Here is a 20,411-nt window from a genome sequence, read left to right as displayed (position 1 = left end):
GTCAGAGGATTTGCGTCGTGTCGCATGTTGCAAAGCTAACCTGTTCATAAATCCGCCTCCTTAGACTTGTCGCGTGTCTTCTTCTCCTTCTTGTTGTTTGTTTATGTTACTTTACCGTCACCCTCTGGAAACCGACACGTGCGATTGGACAAAATGCGGAAATGCACAACAATCAATGCAGCGTTATCAAAATTGTTCTTGAGTTGATGCAAAGCCATTGGCGTAATGATCAAAATATCCAGATGATGACACCAGTTTTTGACTGCCATCTATGTCAGTTCTGTTCATCACATAATTACAAAAATCACACAGAATGTGCATTAGAATGTATAGATTCAGAATCCATAAAAAAAACATAAAAACATATTTTTACCATGTGGGAGCCAACACATGGGCAGTAAAAACGTAGTTTTACGTGACTTTTTTTTTATGTCTGACATAAGCCAGATTTGTGGGACAATTTCAAAGTTTAAAGTTGTTTAAAGAAAAACACCTATTTGTAGATTCTGTGTTGGGTATATTGAAATATGTTAAAGCTTTCATGCAGAAGGGGAAGTGATTGTTTTTTTTTTTTTAATCTTACCTGCGGTGATGACACCACTCTGCACCATCATCTGCTTCTTGTGTCGATACTATTGTAAACAAAGTACCGAGAGCAGCACATCTCTGCTAATTGTATTGTTCCCATTTCAGTCATAAAACATCAGTTTTCATTTTCTCCTAATAACAAAGCCACAAATGCACATTACATGGTTCTTCCCCAGATTCTTACAGCGTAACTGTTGAATTATCAGGAACATTTGAAAAGCAATTCAGCACAGTGAGGCCAATTAATTAATTATTGAACAGAGAAAGGACTCACAGATACCACTCCTCAGTAATGACCAAAAAGCACCAATGTTGAAAAATAGATACATGAATAACGGCCATTCAGAACTGTAACCTTGATCTTAGTGGCTTAGCGCTGCTTACATCTTTTGTTACACTAGTTTCAGTGTCCAGTTTTATCTGCAGATATTTAAATGTTTAGATAATTGGCCAGCACTTGTATAACGCCTTTTTAATCCCTTCAGGTTCTACAAAGTGCTTTACAGCCCGCCTTGTCATTCACCCGTTCACAAACAGACTCGGAGTGCATGTTATTCTATTCATGCAGCGCTTTTAGTCTGCAATCTTACATCAACGAGCACTTCAAGCGCAATGTGGGGTGCCACGTCTTGCCTAGGGAGAGTTTGGGAAGTAGAGAGGCTGCAAATCGAACCGCTAAGCCTCCAGCCAGAAGATGACCCCTCTAACCACTGAGCCACGACCCACCCAAAGCTTACGGTAGCAGATATATCTGGTTAATACCCTGCCTTGGCTTTGAAAGGCTTCCCTGCACTCCCTTTGTTCTTAGCAGCATTACGCTGTGAATAAAGTCAGTCCAAACAGCTTTGAGGTCGTATTGTTGACATCATGCACTCCACAACCGTTCACATGGCAGGTGCACTGAAAATGAGTCGGGTGGAAAGAAATGTATAAAATAAAGTCGATAAATCTATATAATTCACTCCATGCGGGTGCTACAGTAACCACCAAGTTGTACATCTGTCTCTAAAAGACTAAGAGACTTTTGAAAAGATGACCTTTTTATTTTGTATGAATTGGGGACAGACGTGTTTAGCCCTGGGCCGTGAGCAGTCCTCTGCTGGGTCTCAGGGGGAAAGATAACAAAAAGACTTGATTGAAGTTTTATTTTCCTACTAAAGTTCTACCGATTCAACCGTACTAGGAAACAACTATAATTTGAGTTTGTTGCTTGTAACACTGTAGGTGATGCATCTGATAAAATCTTGGTCACAATCTGAGAGCGCCATCCTGCCTTTGGTCGGTAACACAGTGGTGGTACCAGGGGGCAAATTTTAGGTGTGCGACTCCTAAATAAGTTCGTATAGATACTGCCATTGCAACATTTCTAACCGATCACAAGAGCAAAGGCAGATATTTAACGCTAGTCTCTGTGCTCTTCTCAAGTCGCTCTTCTCTCGAAGAGAGTTTTATTTACAAACTGGCTTCACTGTAAATTGACTGGTAGCACTTTGTAAATCCGACTGGTGATAGATGGTTCATCTAATTATCTGCCTGGTATGTTTTTAGATTTTGTTTTTGCAGATTTCTACCCGAGCATTCCCGATAGTTCTGTGTCACAAATCATCTGTCATGTCGGGTTATTCTGTGGTTACCAGATCTCCAAATCAGCTGTTTGTGGATGTTGGATTGTGTTTAAACCAGCAATGTTCACCACATTTCTCTTACAATTATCAGCTTTAATCGTTAGACTCCGTGTGACTGTCTCAAGGACTTTAGGAAAAGAAGGGAAACAGAGCAAGGATGAAAAGTAGGGTGCTACCAAAATGTTGCCCCTCAAAGATGTGAGCATGAAGGTTTTATTTATGAGGTTTTCTAAGTGAAACTTTGATCCAGAGTGTTCTCATTTTGAATTGTATTTATATAGTGTTTCACATGAATATTTTCATGGGTGTGATTACCAATTTGCCAAGTTTAAGATTAGTTTAGATTAGATTGGGTTTAACTTTATTGTCATTGCACAGAGTACAAGTACTGAGACAACGAAACACAGTTTAGCATCTTACCAGAAGTGCAAAGAAGCAGAAAGTGCAGAGTATGTACGTATGCATGGTAGCGGTATATAAATAATGAGATACAGTATGTGCAGTAAGAGTAGTAATAAACTGTGACTAATTATAAATACAAGTATGAAAATACACAGTATGAAATAATACATGTGCAGTACGAACAGTACATTAGTAAGCTACAAGGTTTAAAAGTTTTACTCTTCGTTGACCTTCCGTGGGACCATACTTATTTTTCGGTTTAGATAAATAATAGGGCTGTGACTCGATTAAAATTTTTAAGCGCGTTAACTACAGGCTTTGAAATTAATTAATCGAAATTAATCGCATTTTAATCGCATATACTTTATCCTTTAGGAAATTAACATTTTCAACAATATTTCAACAAACACAGAACATATCCCTATTTGAAATCTGAATGTAGCATGCATGAAAACACAGTATATAGAATCTTGGATGTTAAGCTGCGTTGGGCCCCGTTAGCTTCCACGCTAGCTGCTACATGTTTAGCGTTGAGGTGATATTTGAGGCTTGATCAGCGGCGGCACCAGCGATTTTTCGTTGGGGTTGCTATGCAGTTGCTGCATGAATGTGAGGGGTTGCTAGTCAAAACAGCACCCCCCCCGCGCATCAACGCAACAACGTTACTGACCCATTACTCCACCGTCTGCATGCAGCCTTGCATAGTGTAATGTAGCCTTGCATACTGTAAACTTTAGGTTATCAGCGGAGCTTACTGCTCACAAGCAGACAGATGTCGCACTGTGCGTTGTGGTGGAACAGCTGCATAGAAGGTCCAGGCCGTGTACGCAACCACACACGCGAAAACAGGCATACCTGTCCATCTCATTCATTCATAGCCCATTCACCAAGGATAAAATAGCCAATCCACAAAGGCTACTTTGCCAACTGTGTTCCTCAAATAAGTTTTGATCAACTTCATCTTGGAAAAAAAGAGCTGGGAGTGAATGAGCTACAGCCGCGGACTTTCTATTTCATCTCATCTGACGCACAACAGTTGTAGGCGACAACTTTCAAGAGATAGTTCTACCCGGCGGGCTTCCAACAGTAGCCTCGTACAGTGCTAAATCACACAGGCACAACATTACGTTCAAACTTGTTGCTCACACCAGTCTGTCCGCTGCCACAGCGGACACATAGCCTACTCAAGCCAATCTACTCGCATCACATTATGGCAGAGGAAGCACGCTGGCAACCTAACATAAAGTAAAAAGTTTGTCCGTTATTTTCAAAAGATGGTGCTAACTGCACTGACACTAGGCTACTTAGCAAGTAGCTCTAGATAGACTGCACGCACCTAGAGTCGACTAACAAACCAAGTCACAAGAAGACTATTTGATAATAGTGTTTCGGCGAGCATATGAAAAACAACTGGGATTTCCTACCTTATTTGTGTTACTTGAAGAAGGACATTCTCAAAATCGCCATATTCCAGTTAGAATCGCCAAATATCCATTTAGAATTGCAGTTTAGCTATGTTATGAGTGAATGGGTGCTAAAATGAGAGTAAAACTGTAACATGACTATTCAAAAACGAATTAAACTGAGAATACAATTAAATAGGGTTTCTATTTATCTCATAAATCTGCTTTATGGAAATATTATTTTAGACCTCCGATATCCCCGGGTAATTTAGAACAGACGTGATTGGCTGACTGTAGAATGACATCACCACAGCTACTGTAGATCTAGGAACAATGTGGATAGCCATTTCACCAGTAAAGCTGGTGTTTTATACCTTTCCATATGTATATTTATCAGCTAAAGAACGAAAAACGGGGATAGGCTACCACGCAGCAACATACGTGATTCTTTACTTCTTAATATTGTTGTCGTTGTTGCACCGCACTTCTGTTCTTTGTGAGCAGTAAACCTGCCTCTAGCCCCAAAGTCGGGGTTGCTATGGGGTTGCTGAGCACATTCTTGGGGTTGCTATAGCAACCGCAAGCAACCCCTTAAGCCTGATTCTTACTCGGCGCAACCGCGCAACTGTTCTGGCTCGAGAACCATTAATGACGTCATCGAAAGCGCCAGCCCCTTCACAGTTCCTTCAGCTCATAAGCGCAGTTTGCGCCGAGTATGCGTCACATTTGCAGTTCTCTCCAGACCAGCGGGCGTCACTGTTGAGGAAACAAGCTGAAGAACCGGACGAAGAAAAGTATACGAAGAAAGCATACACAATGCCACCTGTGGTGTCACGTCAGCAGAGGCTGGCACATCTGATGCAGATGCGGAATGAATTTACTCTGGGTGTAGAACTGTATATGTATCTCAGAGCTAAGCGGCTGCGGCAAAAACAGAAGAGAGGTGGAATGTTCGTCCTTTGCAACAAGACGAACTTTGTCAAACGTTGTCCTTTGGGACAACGTTGTCCCAGTGTAACTTCATAGACGTGTCGTACAGATGTTTGTAGAGGCGCACCCTCTCGGTCACCGCGGTCTCTGCAGTGTTCATGTTTCCTTTCTCTTGGTCAGCTGTTTCCGGTTGAGCTCGCGCGAAGTCAGAAAAAAAGTTGTGTGCGCGCCCTTGCGACGCGCGAGGATTTTTTAGCTTGCGACGGGGGGCGTGGCGGAATTTTGGGTCACGTGACCGTTTGCGCCATTTGCGACCAGCTAGTAAGAATGGGTCAAAGCGAGGTTGCGCCGAGTAAGAATCAGGCTTTAGCGCCGCCTCTGGGCTTGATACGCTGCGGTGATACGCGCATTCCAACCACGCTCTTGTCGACGCTTCCATCCGTCTGTATTTAAAAACAAAAAAATAAAAAATAAATAAAAGTTATAGTGTGCGATTAAAATGCGTTATTTTTTTTAATGCGCCAATATGTGTGTAGTTAATTAATCGAAATTAACGCGCTAAAGTCCCAGCCCTAATAAATAATAATGAATTGTTGATGTAAACCATCTTTAATACTATTTTTTTTTTCAGTTTGACAGGATTTTTCAGCCTTAAAATGTTTCTTGTTGTGTGAATGTGTTTGTTCCTCTTCACAGGACCCTCCTGTGCTCCCTGTCGGACAGTTCAGCGAGAAGTTTGTTCACTTCATCACTCAGTGGTGAGTCGGGGCCTTTTACACATTTAAACGGTTTGTTTTCAGAAGGACCAGTAGCTTCTGACTGTGTTGTATGGGATTTTTAGTTTCCACTGCATTCATGTGTGTTCACTGTCCACCATCTCAGCCTCTGCTGAGAAATGACCACAAACTATATGAGCCAAATGATTGTAAATGGATCAAAGCTGTTCTGGTTTACAGTGGGATTAAGGTGAACATGCCGGTTAACTATTGAGCCCGGATTTTCAGTGCTGCTGGTATTAAATGAAAAGCTTTTCTTTTTTTTTTTTTTAAACAAAGACTGAGTGGTTTGTCTAATTCTTCAGGACAAATGCACTGTTTACCCTCCGTTTACCTTTGAGTCATTAAGCACTTGTAACCTTTACAATTAGGCAAACATGTACACGCAAACCCAAACCACACGGAAGCACTGTGTGTATGTTCGTGTTCAGAATTTACCGGTGGCCCATGCCAGCTGTTGTTTATCCCCCGTGGCTGCTTTATTTACTCAAAAAGGGCACCTCTCTCTCCAAACTGACTCGGGCACCTGCTTTTGATGCAGGTTCAGTACTCTCCGTTCTGCCTATTTTTAGATGGTCATGGCCTTTTTATTGTGATACATAAACCAGTTTCGCAACTAACTGCACACAGTCCCCCATTGTAGGTCGTTCTGACGGATCCAATGTGTGTATATATGGAGGACCCACACATAAATCCTGTAATCATCTGAAATAAATTAACTGCGTGGTGTCTGTATTCAGCCTTTTCTCTCAGTTTCTGTGGCGTAGAGGGTTTTCTATCGAGTATCCTCCTGTATATTTCTATATAAATTAAATATATTCACTAAATGAAAGTTGGAACAAAAACACCTCTCGTGCACTTATCACAGTTTGAATAGTATTTGGATACTTGGTAGTAGATCCTACTTGGAGGAGCGGAGTTATTTTGTGACTATTGGAAGTAATCAATCTGATCGAGTGGCTATGACGTGGAGTTCCAGAGGGGTCAGTTCTTGGACCGCTTCTGTTCACCCTATACATGCTGCCTCTGGGTCAAATTCTGAAGAACTCTAAAGTCAACTACCACAGCTATGAAGTTGACACAGATATATCTCGCACCGTCTCCAGATGACTGCAGTCCTGTAGAGTCATTGTGCGACTGCTTAGAGCAAGTCAAAAAGTGGATGAACCAAAATTTCCTTCAGTTAAATCAAGAAAAAAACTGAGATCATTGTGTTTGGCAACAAAGAGAAGAGGTTTGCTGTCAGTAAACATTTTGAGTCACTGTCTCTAGAAACTAAAGACCGGAACCTCGGTGTGCTGATAGACTCAGACCTGACCTTCAACTATCATATCAAATCAGTCACCAAATCAGCCTTTTATCAACTTAAGAACAATTACAGAATTAAGGGTTTCATGTCCCAAACCGATCAGGAGAAGCTGATTCATGCTTTCATCTCCAACAGACTTGACTACTGTAACGGTCTTCTGACTGGACTCCCCCAAAAGAGTCTCAAATAGCTGCAGCTCATTCTGTCAAATACAGAATAGATTTTAAAGTTCTGCTACTCGTCTACAAATCACGGAATGGTTTAGGTTCAGAATACATGAATGACATGCTAGTAGAGTATAAACCCAGTAGAGCTCTGAGATCTACTGACTCAGGTCAGATCGTGCAGCATAACAGCTTCTAGCTGTTATGCTGCACACAACTGGAACAAACTACCAGCAGAACTGAAATCAGCCCCAACTGTAAGCACTTTTGAATCCAGGTTAAAAACATTTCCCTTTCAGTGTGCTTATCGTTGAGTTTATATTTTTCTTTTTCCCCTCTTCTTTGATTGCTTTTAACTGTGTTTTAATTTTTTAATTCTCTTTAAATTGCTTGTTTTTCTGTTCTTTTAAATGCCTTGTCTTTATGTAAAACACGTTGAGTTGCCTGTGGTATGAAATGCGCTATATAAATAAAGATGCCTTGCCTTGCCTTGCCTTACAACTACTATTCACTGCTTGCTTAGTGGCTTCTTTTATCTCATCTTTTTTTATTCTTCTAGTATGCGGCGGAACCCCAAGGAGAGACCTGCACCTAATAACCTCATGGTAAGTTAAACCAAGCCTTCCTTTAAACAGGATTCCAAGGACCTCAAAATATAGGTTTTGAATAAATATGCACAGATGGTGTTCGTATTCATGCATTCAAAAAATAATTCAATTAAACATAGTTTTATTATCTCTTTAGCTTTTGGAATTTGCAGTTGTATTTCATGCAGTGATTGAGGTGTTTTGGGTCAAGGACCCTTCAAGTTAGCATTGCTGTGTGGAAACAACAGTAATGAACTTTTTGCTACCAATGAGGATGTCAGAAAGAGGTCAGATAGAAGCCTTGAGGCAGGATTGAGACCCACTTATAGAGTAATTCATTCAATTGGCTGCTTTGGAACCAACCCAAATGATCCACGCCTAGCTGTACAACAAGTCAAATCCTTCTGGTTAAAAAAATAACGTTTCCTAACCTTGTGAAATTTGACCAACTGACAAAAAGAAAGTAGAATAATAAATCCCGTGAAGTTTAATGTTTGTGTTTGTGTGTCTGTTGTTGTGCGTGTGACAGAAACAAAGCAAAATTCTTTCTCATTTCACCATCTTTCCAATTTGCTCTCAGAAACCGCAGAGTTAACTTTCAAGTCTCATTTGTAAACTAGAGACGTTGTTTGATTTATTTTCCTAATTCAGTAGATGCAAGTCATAATTGCTCTCACATTTATTTTACAAAACACATTTGATTTCTATCTTGTTTTTTTTTTTTTTAAACGCCCTCTTGCCATTTTCTTGACTGCAGAATAGCATTGTTACTCATTCAGAACACATTCAATAGATGGAGCTGCGATATCCTTGCTAAAATCAATGTTGTTCCTCTTTTAAAAGCTACTATGAATAAAAGCTTCCGCTGAATGACCAGATGTAAATGGAAGATATTGAAATTTCTAATGGAAATTATTTTTCAACCAATGAGGCTCTGGTTTAGGGTTGGTACCAGAGTTGGTTTGGTTTTCCACAGCCAGAGTCAACACAGAGCCACAGAGCTGGGTCTACCTTAAGGCCTGTTCATACTCCACAAGAACAGAGAAATCAAATCTCTCTCGCCGACCCTGGTTTGGGAGTTCTTGGAGAGCGTCGCACAAAAGGAGTTCTTCAGTTTCTCGTGAAGTATGAAATTTCCTGGCCAGAACTAACTTTGTTCTTGTTCTTGCCATCTCGAGAAAACAAACTAATGTGTCTGTTCTTGCGGAGTATGTACAGGCCTTAAGGCTCTGGCTCCGAACAGCGCGGCAATCCCTTTGCAGGAAAAAACCCTTGTAGTCTTTAACAGTTCATTCATCTGTTTCTTATAAAGCTCATTCTTAAGTCATAGAATGGTCTAGCCATCCGTAGAATGTTTTTTTGTCCTATAATGTGTTCATATCAAGAACAAAGTCAAGTTTGATTTAAGAATTTTGAGCCGATTCATTTCCACAAATCTATTCAGAATCTTTAGAATAACTTTCTTTGGACAATGTAAAGAAAAAAAGGCTTTGAGGCCTAAATTAACACGGGAATGTGTTTCAAAGGCTGAATCATACTATACACATCAAGGGCAATCTCATTTAGAGAGAAAAAAAATCCTTTTTGCCCTCTTTTCTGTGATGCTGCAGTAAGTTCTGTTTTGCTTGAATAATAGCACAAACCCATCATTTTCTATTAAAAATGAGAAAACAGTGAGGACCCAAACGCCTGATAACGGATTTCAATTCAATTCAAAAATACTTTATTTATCCCAGAGGGAAATTAAATGTTGATGTAACTCAATTAAATCAAGGAGTTATTATAGATGCTGATGGCTGTGGGCAGGAAAGATTTCCTGTAGCGGTCCGTTTTGCATCCAAACTGAAGAAGCCTTTGACTGAAGAGACTCTGTTTTCCGATAACAGTCTCATGGAGAGGATGTTCAGGGTTGTCCATAATTCTCTTGATTTTATGCAAAATCCTTCTTTGCATTATTGTCTCCAGAGGTTCCACAGTCGTCCCCAGAACAGAACCAGCCTTCTTTATCAGGTTGTTGAGTCTTTTTAGGTCCCTGGTTCTGATGCTGCTGCCCCAACAGATGACGCAAGAGGAAATGACGCTCTCAACAACAGACTTGTAGAATATCTGCAACATCTTGTTGCAAACCTTGAAGGACCTTAGCTTCCTCAAGAAGTACAGTCTGCTCTGTCCTTTCTTGTAGATGGCTTCACTGTTGTGTCTCCAGTCCAGTCTGTTGTCCACATGAACACCAAGGTATTTATATTCCTCAACCACCTCCACTTCTTCTCCCATGATGGAAACAGGGTTTGATCTGACCCTGTTTCTCCTGAAATCTACAATCATCTCCTTTGTTTTGTTAACATTCAAGATGAGATGATTGTTCCCACACCATGCCACAAAGCGGTCCACCAGCTCTCTGTACTCAGCTTCTTGTCCATCTCTGATACACCCGACCACTGCAGAGTCATCTGAATATTTCTGTAGATGACAGGAGTCTGACTTGTACTGGAAGTCTGAAGTGTACAGAGTGAAAAGGAATGGAGAGAGTACAGTCCCCTGTGGTGCTCCTGTGCTGCTGATCACCTGGTTAGACACACAATTCTTCAGTCTGACAAACTGTGGTCTGTTTGTCAGGTAGTCATTAATCCAGGTGATTGTTGAGGCCTCCACCTTAGTCTTCTGGAGTTTCAGACGAAGCAGATCAGGCTGAATTGTGTTAAATGCACTGGAGAAATCAAAGAACATGATCCTCACAGTGCTGCCTGCTTTGTCCAGATGACAGTGGGTTTGTTGAAGCAGGTGTATGATAGTGTCTTCAACTCCAACTCCATGGCGATAAGCAAACTGCAGGGGGTCCTGATATGTGCTGGTTTGCTTACACAGGTGGTTCAACAGGAGTCTCTCCAGGACCTTCATGATGTGGGATGTCAGGGCAACAGGTCTTTAGTCATTGATGACTGAAGGATGAGTTTTCTTTGGTACCGGAACCAGACAGGATGTCTTCCACAACAGTGGTACCTTCTCTTGGGTCAAGCTAAGGTTGAAAAGGTGTTGCAGGATCCCACAGAGCTGCTCTGCACAGGCCTTCAGGACTCGGGGGCTGACACCATCTGGACCTGCAGCCTTGTTCCGGTTCAGTCTCTCCAACTGCCTCTTCACCTGACTTCTAGAAACAGGAGGCAAAGGGGACAGCAGCATCTCCTGATTTGGTTGAAGACAAACTAGTGGAAGCAGAAGAATCCATGACTGAGGTGGAGGTGGAGATGTTACAGGAAAGCTGTGGGTCAGAGGAGGGTGGGATGTCTCTTTGGCTGGGAACAGGAGGGGAGGATGGTGAGCTTGTTCCTGAACTGAACCTGTTGAAGAATGTGTTCAGCTCATTTGCTCTGTCCAGACTTCCATCCATCCGATCCTCCCTCTGCTTGAGGCCTGTGATCTTCTTCATTCCTGACCACACATCTCTGATATTGTTCCTCTGCAGTTTACTCTCAAGCTTCTTTCTATACACCTCCTTTCTCTCTCTGATCTTGACTTTGAGCTGCTTCTGTATACTCCTCAGTAACTGTCTGTCTCGCTCCCCAAAGGTTCTTTTTTTCTTGTTCAATAGTTCCTTTAGCTCACTGGTGATCCTGGGTTTGTTATTAGGGAAGCATCTCACTGTTCTGGTGGGGATGGTGTTGTCCACACAGAAGTTTATATAGTCAGTCACACACTCAGTCATGGCATTAATGTCCTCTCCATGTGGCTTACAAAGAGAAATCCAATCGGTTGCATCAAAACAACCCTGTAAGGCTTCTTCAGCTTCCTGTGACCACTTTCTAACAGTCCTTTTTGTGACAGGTAGTCTCTGGACAAGGGGTTTATATGCTGAACAGAGAAAAACAAGGTTGTGATCTGATTTACTCAGGGGAGGTCTTGATTTGGAAATGTATGAATCCTTGACATTTGTGTAAAACAAATCCAATGTCTTGTTTTCTCTGGTAGAGCAGCTGACAAACTGTTGAAAAGTTGGCAGTGTAGCAGAGAGTGAGGCATGATTAAAATCACCAGATATTGCCACAAAAGAATTGGGGTGTTGTGTCTGTATCTTAGCAACAACGGAACTGATGACATCACATGCAGTGTCGGCAACAGCTGAGGGTGGAATGTAAACAGCCACCAAAACAACACTGGTGAACTCTCTTGGCAAATAATATGGACGAAAACTTACTGCCAATAGTTCAATGTCAGGACTGCAGAGACGACTCTTCACAGTAACATGTCCTGGGTGACACCATCTGTTGTTGACAAGCACTGCCAATCCACCCCTTTTCCTTTTCCTGCTACTCTTTAAATCTCGATCTGCTCGTACAGTCAGGAAGCCCGGCAGAGAGACGCTGGAGTCGGATATGATCCTGCAGCCATGTCTCAGTAAAACACATAATGCTACATTCCCGATATTCTTGCTGAGTCCTTGTCAAGGCTAGAAGTTCATAGAAGTTGACGGATGGCAGAGATGGTTTGAACTTCTTCTTTCTTTCTCTCCTCTTTGCTCCTGCTCTGCATCCACGACGCCTCCTTTTCAATTCCAGTGGGATTTCTGGCTTCAGTTGTTGATTTTTTTCTGCTTTTCCAATGTTAATCAGCTGCTCCCCGTTGTAAACCACCTTGTTGCTATGGTTATGCATCGTAACAAAAGAGTAAAATATACAAAAGTATTGGGAAAAATCAATCCAGCTGCACAGCATCCAAGGCAGGAAGGAACAGTTGTCCAAAAAATGCAATTTCTTCCAAGAAATAACAGGAATGAAATTTAGAAAAAAGAAAAATCTCAATGTGAGGTACAGAGCTACTCCAACGTGCTTCCACCCTCAGCAGCGCATTCTAGAACGATGTAATTTATCATCAGATGTGGGATTGACTAAAAATCTAATCAAGATATGCGAGCGTTAACTTGCATATTATTGAGATATTGTGTAAGTAAAGTTAAAGCAGCCACAAGCTGAGTAATATTGAGATGCCAAAGATTATGTGCACTCTGACTCTGCTGATATATTTTTATAAATAAGAGAAGTGACTTTAGCAAGTTTCAGCTCTTTCTGTCGGGGTCTGACGAGTCCAGCCACGGGCCTCCATTCCTGGCCGAACCTCACGATTTTCTCACTTCTCACCAGACGTTTACACAAACTGCCTTTTAAGAGTTGCAACACACTCAGGATACAGTATTAGGACCAAGGACAGCGACATTTAGGTCCGCAGAGAGACGAGTGGTGAAGGCTTGTGTTGTGGGGACGGGGGGCTGGAGGGTGTAAATGCAGAGCTGCTAACAGACTGCTTGTTCTCAGTCTCTCACCAGAAAAGAGGAGTAAAGGAAAATGTTGGGTGAATGGGGATTTGAGGCCCACTAGGCAAAGCGGGAGATTAGCTCGTTCTCCATGTCAATCAAAGCATTCATCTTTATTCTAACAAAACTTTCATGTTTTTCATGGTCACCTTTGACTTTTCTAAGTCTGTTTCTGTGGCTGTTCTGGAGGAGGTTTTATTTAGTCTGCATCCGAGTCTATCTTACCCTGCCCAGTGCTTATGTATTTATACCACGAAGAACACTAAAGTGCTATATTTCAGAGTGTGTTTTTGGTTTTTAATTATCTCTCTATTCTTCATTTATTGAAAAATAATGGAAGGAACAAGGGTTTCCATCTCATCTGCTATCTGCTACTTATTTTAGGAAAACCTGTTTGATTCAGGGCATCCTGTAAACCAGACTGTCCAGTGGCTCATGTTGATACTGTAGTGTTGTAAGGTTTTCTGTGTGGTTTCCTACTTAAACAGACATGCTTCTTACCAGTTGTTAAACCTTTTAAACGGTCTGCATGTCCCTGGACTGGTGCTTTTATTTAAAGGAATAAAAAGAGAACTGTAGGAACAAACTGAGCTACTGGTTGATGTCAAACTGAACGACTTTTAAGTTTTCAGTGTTATCAATAAACCGCATTACAAATTGTGCATTTTATTAGTGTCTGAACTGATTGCTCACGCCTGTGTATGAGCACCGATGGCAGTAATTCATAAAGAAAGGCTACAGTTGCCAACAAAGCTAGTAAACAGTAAATGTAAGCAACTCTGGATAGATTTAGTATACTTGGCTTTACAGTTTTGGTGTCTGAAACGACGAGGGAACACATTTTTGTAAGTATTACTTAATCTAAAAAGATCTCTTTAAACACTTTTAACTCTAAACATTTTAAAAGATGTCACAGAGCCACTAATCAAGAACATGATATTAAAAATATGTTTACTGAAACCCTTAAATAAGGAAGTTTAAGCTCCACGTGGCAGGTGAGAGCGGGTTCAGTCGAGGCATTAATGAAGAATGAAGCGGGAACCCAACCCATGCCTGCAGCTTCTTTGCAGGGTTACCAAACAGCTCATAATCCGACTGGCTCCTTCACCGTCATCCAACCCATCCTTCACAACGAGAAAGGATATTTCTTTCTTACTCTGAAAGGATTGTTTTCCCCGACCTCCCGAGTTCAAATCATTGATTTGCCAAGTATCTATTTTATTTTCGCACCCGTTATGAAGCATCAGTGTGAGCTCAACTTTGATATTCGGGCATCACTTAATGTTGCCTCCTTTTTTAGGCATTTCTCTTGGTCGAGTTTTCAGGTGCTTTGGGTCAGGTCATCGTATATGTGACCGTGGCATGTTCATCTCTGCTCGTGTCAGTGTTTCTTCTTTCTTGCTCCCTCATGTTCTCACCGTGCCCCACTTCTTTCGTATTCATTGTGATCCCAGAGCTCTTTTTCGAATGCCCACAGTTCTTTCTTTCTATTTTTGACTCCGTCTTTCCCTCCATCCTGCCTGTCTTTTCTTTACGCACCTTTTTTTCCCTCCTGTAGTCCTTTCATTTCTGTCTCTACATGATGAACAGAGATATAAGGTCATGGATGCCTGCCTTCGTGACACCAGCCTGCTGATTGTCTTTTTCTCTTCTCTTCCCCACCTCTCACTCTACCTCTCAATTCCCCCGGCCTCCTGAGTACATTAAAACTCTTTACCTATTCTATCTGTATGTTAATGCACCCTGCTGCCGCTCCCCCTTTCTCTTCTCTCTCTGCTACAAAAAAGTAATGTGGAAAATCTCCGAATAGTGTAGACACTGAGCAAATAATGATGCTTTGTGAACGTACACACTCGCGTAGTAGCCCTAGTTTGCTCATCAGGTTTCAGGCTGTGGTGTCTCCAATCACTGGTAGAGCTTTTACTGACATCATTGTAGTCATGTTTAAACCGTCTGATTACATCCCAGAAGGTTGATGCTGTATGTTAAAACTACCTGTGCTAGTGTCTCTCCTAACTGCACTCAGCAAAGGCGCCCAATGAATTGAACAGCTTTTTATAGGTTAATTCTATAATGGAAGGAACGCCAGGGACAGGAAACAGGAAAAAAAAAAGGTGAAAAAAGTTCAGCCCCTTGTTTCAGTTTCAGACCAATTTTCTTTAAAGTTTTACATTCACCATCTTGCATGTTGTGCATTCCAGAGGCCTGGCTGGCACATTAGTTTGGTGTATTTTCTGTTATGATAACGCTGTATTTGTAGGTCATTGTTGGTGGCGAAAGCTTTTTTAGTATTTGTAGTTCTTTTGTAGTCAAAGTAGTTTTGATCTAATGCATTTGAGTGGAGTGCGGTTGCATGCACAAAAACAGTCACATAAAGATCAACAGATGTGGAACACACTGCATCTCAAATCAACTGGCCATCATCTGCTTTTTTAAGCTTTCTTCCCATTTATTTGCATTGGAACAATGATTGTGCACGGAGCAGGAAGTCTAACGGTGCGTTCAGACCGGACGCGGTGCGAATTTTCGCGTCGCGTCACTTGCGCAAGTTTTGCTGCGGGTGTAGTTGAATTTACTCGGGTTATTTGCGCGAGTAAACAACGAGCGAATTTTTGCTCAAGGGGCTATTTGGCGCCATTCCCTCCATTTCATTCTGTCATCAACCATGGTTGATATAAGTACCATCGCGTCCTTGTACCTGCTGTGGCAGTCCGAGATTCGTCGGAAAACGCACACGCCGTCGTGTCTGGGTCAGTGACATCATCCGGAGGTGCACTCAGCTCAGAGAATTTCACCGCCTTCTCCACTTTGTATGTAATCGCGTCGCGTGAGAAATTTGCACCGCGACCGGTCTGAACGCACCGTTAGCGCAGAAATGGTGGACAGTAATCTCAGTGGTACAGTAATTAGGTTGATAGTCGATTTTCTTGTTAAATATTAGCAAATGTGCAGGCTAGCTATATTCCTGTAAAAAAAACCATTGCACTGCAATCCTGTTTGTTAGTATGAACGTCACTTATGCCCACTTTAAAGTCACACCAATGAAAGTGGTTTCCTTTTTGTAATTTTTTTATTTACCACCGTTTCTTACAGTATTGACAAAAAAAATCATGGTTGAAAACATTTAGTTATTGAAACATCGTCAAACAGTGCTTACTTTTAGCTACATCTTGTATACATTTAGATTGACTTATTTTTCAAATAACAGTTTTTTTTTTTATCTTTTCAAGTTTCTCACGTTTGATGCACACTGCTGTGTTTTCCTGATAGTTGATTTAAAGCAATACAATATAACTTCTCAAAAAGCCCATTATGGAGCTCCCCCTACAGGCTGTTCCGAGAGCAACTCTAGTCCGGTCTCTTGCTTTGTCGGCCTCTCTCTTTCTCTTCCTTGCTTCATCAGTCAACGTCTTCTTCTGTTTCTTCGGTGCCTCTTCCATGATGATCGTACTGACAATGTTGCGCTAGCTTAGCCTTATACCTGGGAGCGTGAGAGGGGTCTATTTGTTTTTGCGGTAGGTGTGCCAGAAAGCAAGTCGAAGTACTTCCGCTCAGCTCCCGGGCCGATCCAGCAAAGTTACATAGCGCAGTTTTTCCAACTCAGACCCCCAAAGGGCATAGGAGACAGGCTAATCGTAATATTAAAACTCATTCTAGCTGCACAATTTTTTTCAAGCTGTTATTTTAAGGTAGAAATGTTACATAGTATTGCTTTAATGTAAAGCACATCTGTAACTAATTATTGGATAATTTACCAATAAAAATAGTGCAGAACCAATAGAACTGCTGATGTGATACGTGCACAGTTGACTGTTGTTTTCTTGGACCCCAGTGAAGAGGAAATATCTGAGCTTACTGTGTCAGGCTGAATGCTTCGGCTGTATTTGAAAAAGATCTTTCTTCTTTTATAAAGAATCGCACAGTGAGCTATCAGAGAGGAAAGTGAGTGTTCTTTATTCTCTCCTCATCCTAATGCATCTTTTATTGTAGACACCCTATCCTGTCATCATAAGCTAATGACGTCGGTTAGCTGAGGATACTTTCCACTGCCTGCTCCTTGAACGTGTGCAGCAGGTATTTGGTGATGGCCTGTCCTGTCTGCGGTTTCTTGTTTTTTTTTTTTTTTTTTATCTAAGCAAGCCGTTTCTCCTCACCCCTCTTGTGTCTGTGCATCACCTAATGGCTTATTCATGAAGCATTAGGGGCAAGAACATGTTGGAAGTTTTAGGTCATCTGTTTATTTGTTGAACAAACAAACCAAGATTATTGTTTGTATTTGTGTGCAAGAATGAGGATAAATATTATCCCTGAACCCTTATGCTGTTTGGGATTTGATGGACACTTAATTCCCCCCCCCCCCCCAGTCCGTCCATCTGCCTCCCCCCTCTTGGTCCCTTGTTCCCCAGCCAGCAGCCTTCAGACAGCCTTTTAGCACCCTTGTCAATGCAGCCCTCCTGTTCTGCTCGTCTATTCATAGGCACACACACATAAGCACACGCACAAATTTCATACCCCCTTTCAGCCCCAGAGACACCAGATGAGCCCCTCGGTTTTTACAAAGGAGCCCCCTCTTGTCTCTGACTCGGCCCAAATGTAGTTTTGATTCTCTCTTACACACACACACACACACACACACACACATATTGATAGAAACTGAGGGGCATCAAGTTTTGACCAAAAACAGTTTTAAATTAATTAATCTTGCCTAGTTTATCTACCGTAAATTGATACTATGATCTCAGAAAGCGCATCATCATTGTGACCATTTACTCTCAAGATAAATTTGTTCATTGCTATTCTTCTGCATGTGGGTACACAATGGGGCACATTTTCCTTGTACTTTCTACATAACTACAGAATTTTTCAGCTACATTTTGGCTCAAACTCTCTGAAAGCAAATGAAAAGGTGTCGCATTGACTCTTCTGTAAAAATAAATTAAAATTGCACATGTCAACATCTATGTATTTGTGGTTTCCATTCATTTTCGGGGTGAGTTGCAGTTATCATACAGCTTAAAACTTTGGAGGCAGTTTTACTCTGAGGAGTACGTGTCTTAATGCTGACATGGATACACGTGTGAAAAGGATTTTCACATGCGTGCGTACATAGCCACGCACCTCTTTGAAGACTTGTGACAAATCACTGGTGTCCCCTCCTCCCTAAACTTTCCTGTCAGCGCCTTCCCTGCCAAATGTTTTCACATTTCACCCTTGGGTCTTCATTTATGTAAACCCCATTTACACATACTGGGACTACAGAGCGGTACTGCTGCAGCTCTGTCGGTTTGGATGATAGCTGAACTCAAATTTGTGCATGAAGAAAAGAAAGAATCAATCATTTAAAACTTGTTCTACAACAAACAACCTTGATTTGATGGTTTTTGTTGACTTACAGATGGGATTTAAAGAGAAATTCCTGTTATAGATTAAACAAGCTTGTCACATTTGCCGAGTGTTGGATCAGTTCTGTTGGTTTTCTGTAGTTCCCTCACTCAGAAACTTTCTGCCTATGTCTTTCCTTTAAAAAGCTGAATCTAGGAAGGCCGTCCATAGTCCCAAAAGTCCAGTCTGTTCCTGTTGATGAGCTCCACATATCTTATCGGGCACCAAGTACCATTCAACCTCAGCTCTGCTGGTGTTTTTCTAACCAGGGAAGTTAGCTGAAACCATTTGGTTCAAAAGTAGCTTAGAGAATGTCACTGGTGGTTATCACTGAAGCAGAAAGCAAACTGGAGTTGTGCAGTACTCTGCAGCACAGTCTGTCTCCTGAGCAGGAGGTAACTGGCAGAATCTGAGGAAGTATTACGGTGGATGTACAGAGCGCAAGAAATGAGAAACCCTCAAATTTCAAGAATACTCTTTTTTTTTTTTTTTTTTTTGCCAGATGCGAATAATGTTGCCCTATTATAACTTAGCATACAGGTGATAAATATTGACAAAGTTCAAGTTAAGTCAAGTCAAGTTGAACCTATTCTGAATTCAGACATTTTTTAATTCTGAGTTTTCTGGAAAACTTCAAACTGTCAACTGTAACATTTAGTTTCTCAGCAGCTAAAGAAACTAAAAAATGAAATAAAAAACATTTACGAGATTAAACCTGCTGCTTTCTTTCTGTAAATTATTATTATCTTCATCATTGTTGACGTGAGTATTTAGTCATTTTCTCATTACTTTAATCCACTTTTGCTCTGTTTTTACCAGTTCTACATCACTATAAGCCTGGTTATTGCCACTTGGTTAGTAACCTCTTCTTTGTTGTACTACTACTTCTCTCATCTTTCCTCTGTTTTATCTGCCACAGACTAAAACTTAGAGAGATTGAATCCCGTCTGTTTCTGTAGTGGAGGTTTGAGAAAGATGGTGGTCTTGTTCTCTTGATTTTCCTGATTTATCTCCTCTACCTCTTTCATTTCTGTGACTAACGTTGACCTCTGAAGATCGAAGCATGTTTTTTGTATCCATTTTTAATTTCTCTTGGCTCTTTGGAACGAGTGGAACCCGGTAATTGTAAAATATAAGCATTGCTGTCAAAATGGAAGTAGTTTCTGGAGGTAAAAGAACGGTCTTCGCGTGGGGACCAGGGTCTATTTTGTAAGAGTTAGGAGGTCAAATGTTGTGTCTCAAAGTGCGGTGATTATCTCAAGAACAGAGGAAGGACTTTTGGAAGTGGCTTAGGTATGCGTATTATTAAGTGTAATGGGGAAATGTCATTGTAAGTCTCCTAAGAGAAGTTTCTTTACCTTCCCTGTCCACCAAGACTGGTCAGAGTTTACACACACTACTTTACATTCACGCACACACCAACCAACACAGGCGAGTATCCAGTGGGAGCCAGTGATTAGCATGCAAATCTGTAAAGACCCAGTTATTCTATCTACCTCTTCACCCTCCTCTGTGTCTCTTACACACCATGTTTCCTCCGACATTATTCTAATGAGGTGATGACCAGTCCCTAGTTATAATTGCCTCAAACTCCTTTTAATTTCTTCTCAGCGTATTAATCATACATTGAGTTATTTAAAATTGCATATATTAATCTTAGATTAAACAGACCCTTCAAAGGCTTCAAACAATTAAAGTGTTAGGTAGAATTTCCCCTGGGTTCAGGCCATTTCTATTTGAGCAGAGCAGTTTCAGGTGATTATCCCGGTTTGATATGGCAGGACAGTGATTAATGCAACTTTAAAACGAGTCCTGCTCCATTCTTGGCTCTGCTACAGCAGAGTCGGACACCTTCAGTCACCTAAGCTGAGGAGTAGTTATTCACCAGGTATTTGTAATGCTTCCATTACAGGTTTCATGCTTCATCCAAGTCGTAAGTC

General features: G+C 41.3%; 1 protein-coding gene across 2 annotated transcripts in view; it reads left to right on the top strand.

Moving 5' to 3' along the window:
- The window catches only part of map2k5 (mitogen-activated protein kinase kinase 5), a 73,707-nt gene that overhangs the window by 46,556 nt on the left and 6,740 nt on the right, over positions 1-20,411 (top strand). For both annotated transcript variants that reach the window (XM_075475486.1, XM_075475416.1), the window contains 2 exons: positions 5,645-5,706; positions 7,757-7,802. In XM_075475486.1, coding sequence (XP_075331601.1) covers positions 5,645-5,706; positions 7,757-7,802 — 108 coding nt within the window. The remainder of the gene's footprint in view (positions 1-5,644; positions 5,707-7,756; positions 7,803-20,411) is intronic.

Source organism: Odontesthes bonariensis, chromosome 1, assembly GCF_027942865.1.
Source record: "Odontesthes bonariensis isolate fOdoBon6 chromosome 1, fOdoBon6.hap1, whole genome shotgun sequence".
In the NCBI taxonomy this organism is placed as follows: Eukaryota; Metazoa; Chordata; class Actinopteri; order Atheriniformes; family Atherinopsidae; genus Odontesthes; species Odontesthes bonariensis.
Note: the sequence above shows the minus strand (reverse complement) of the source record. Positions and strands in the feature narration are given on the sequence as shown.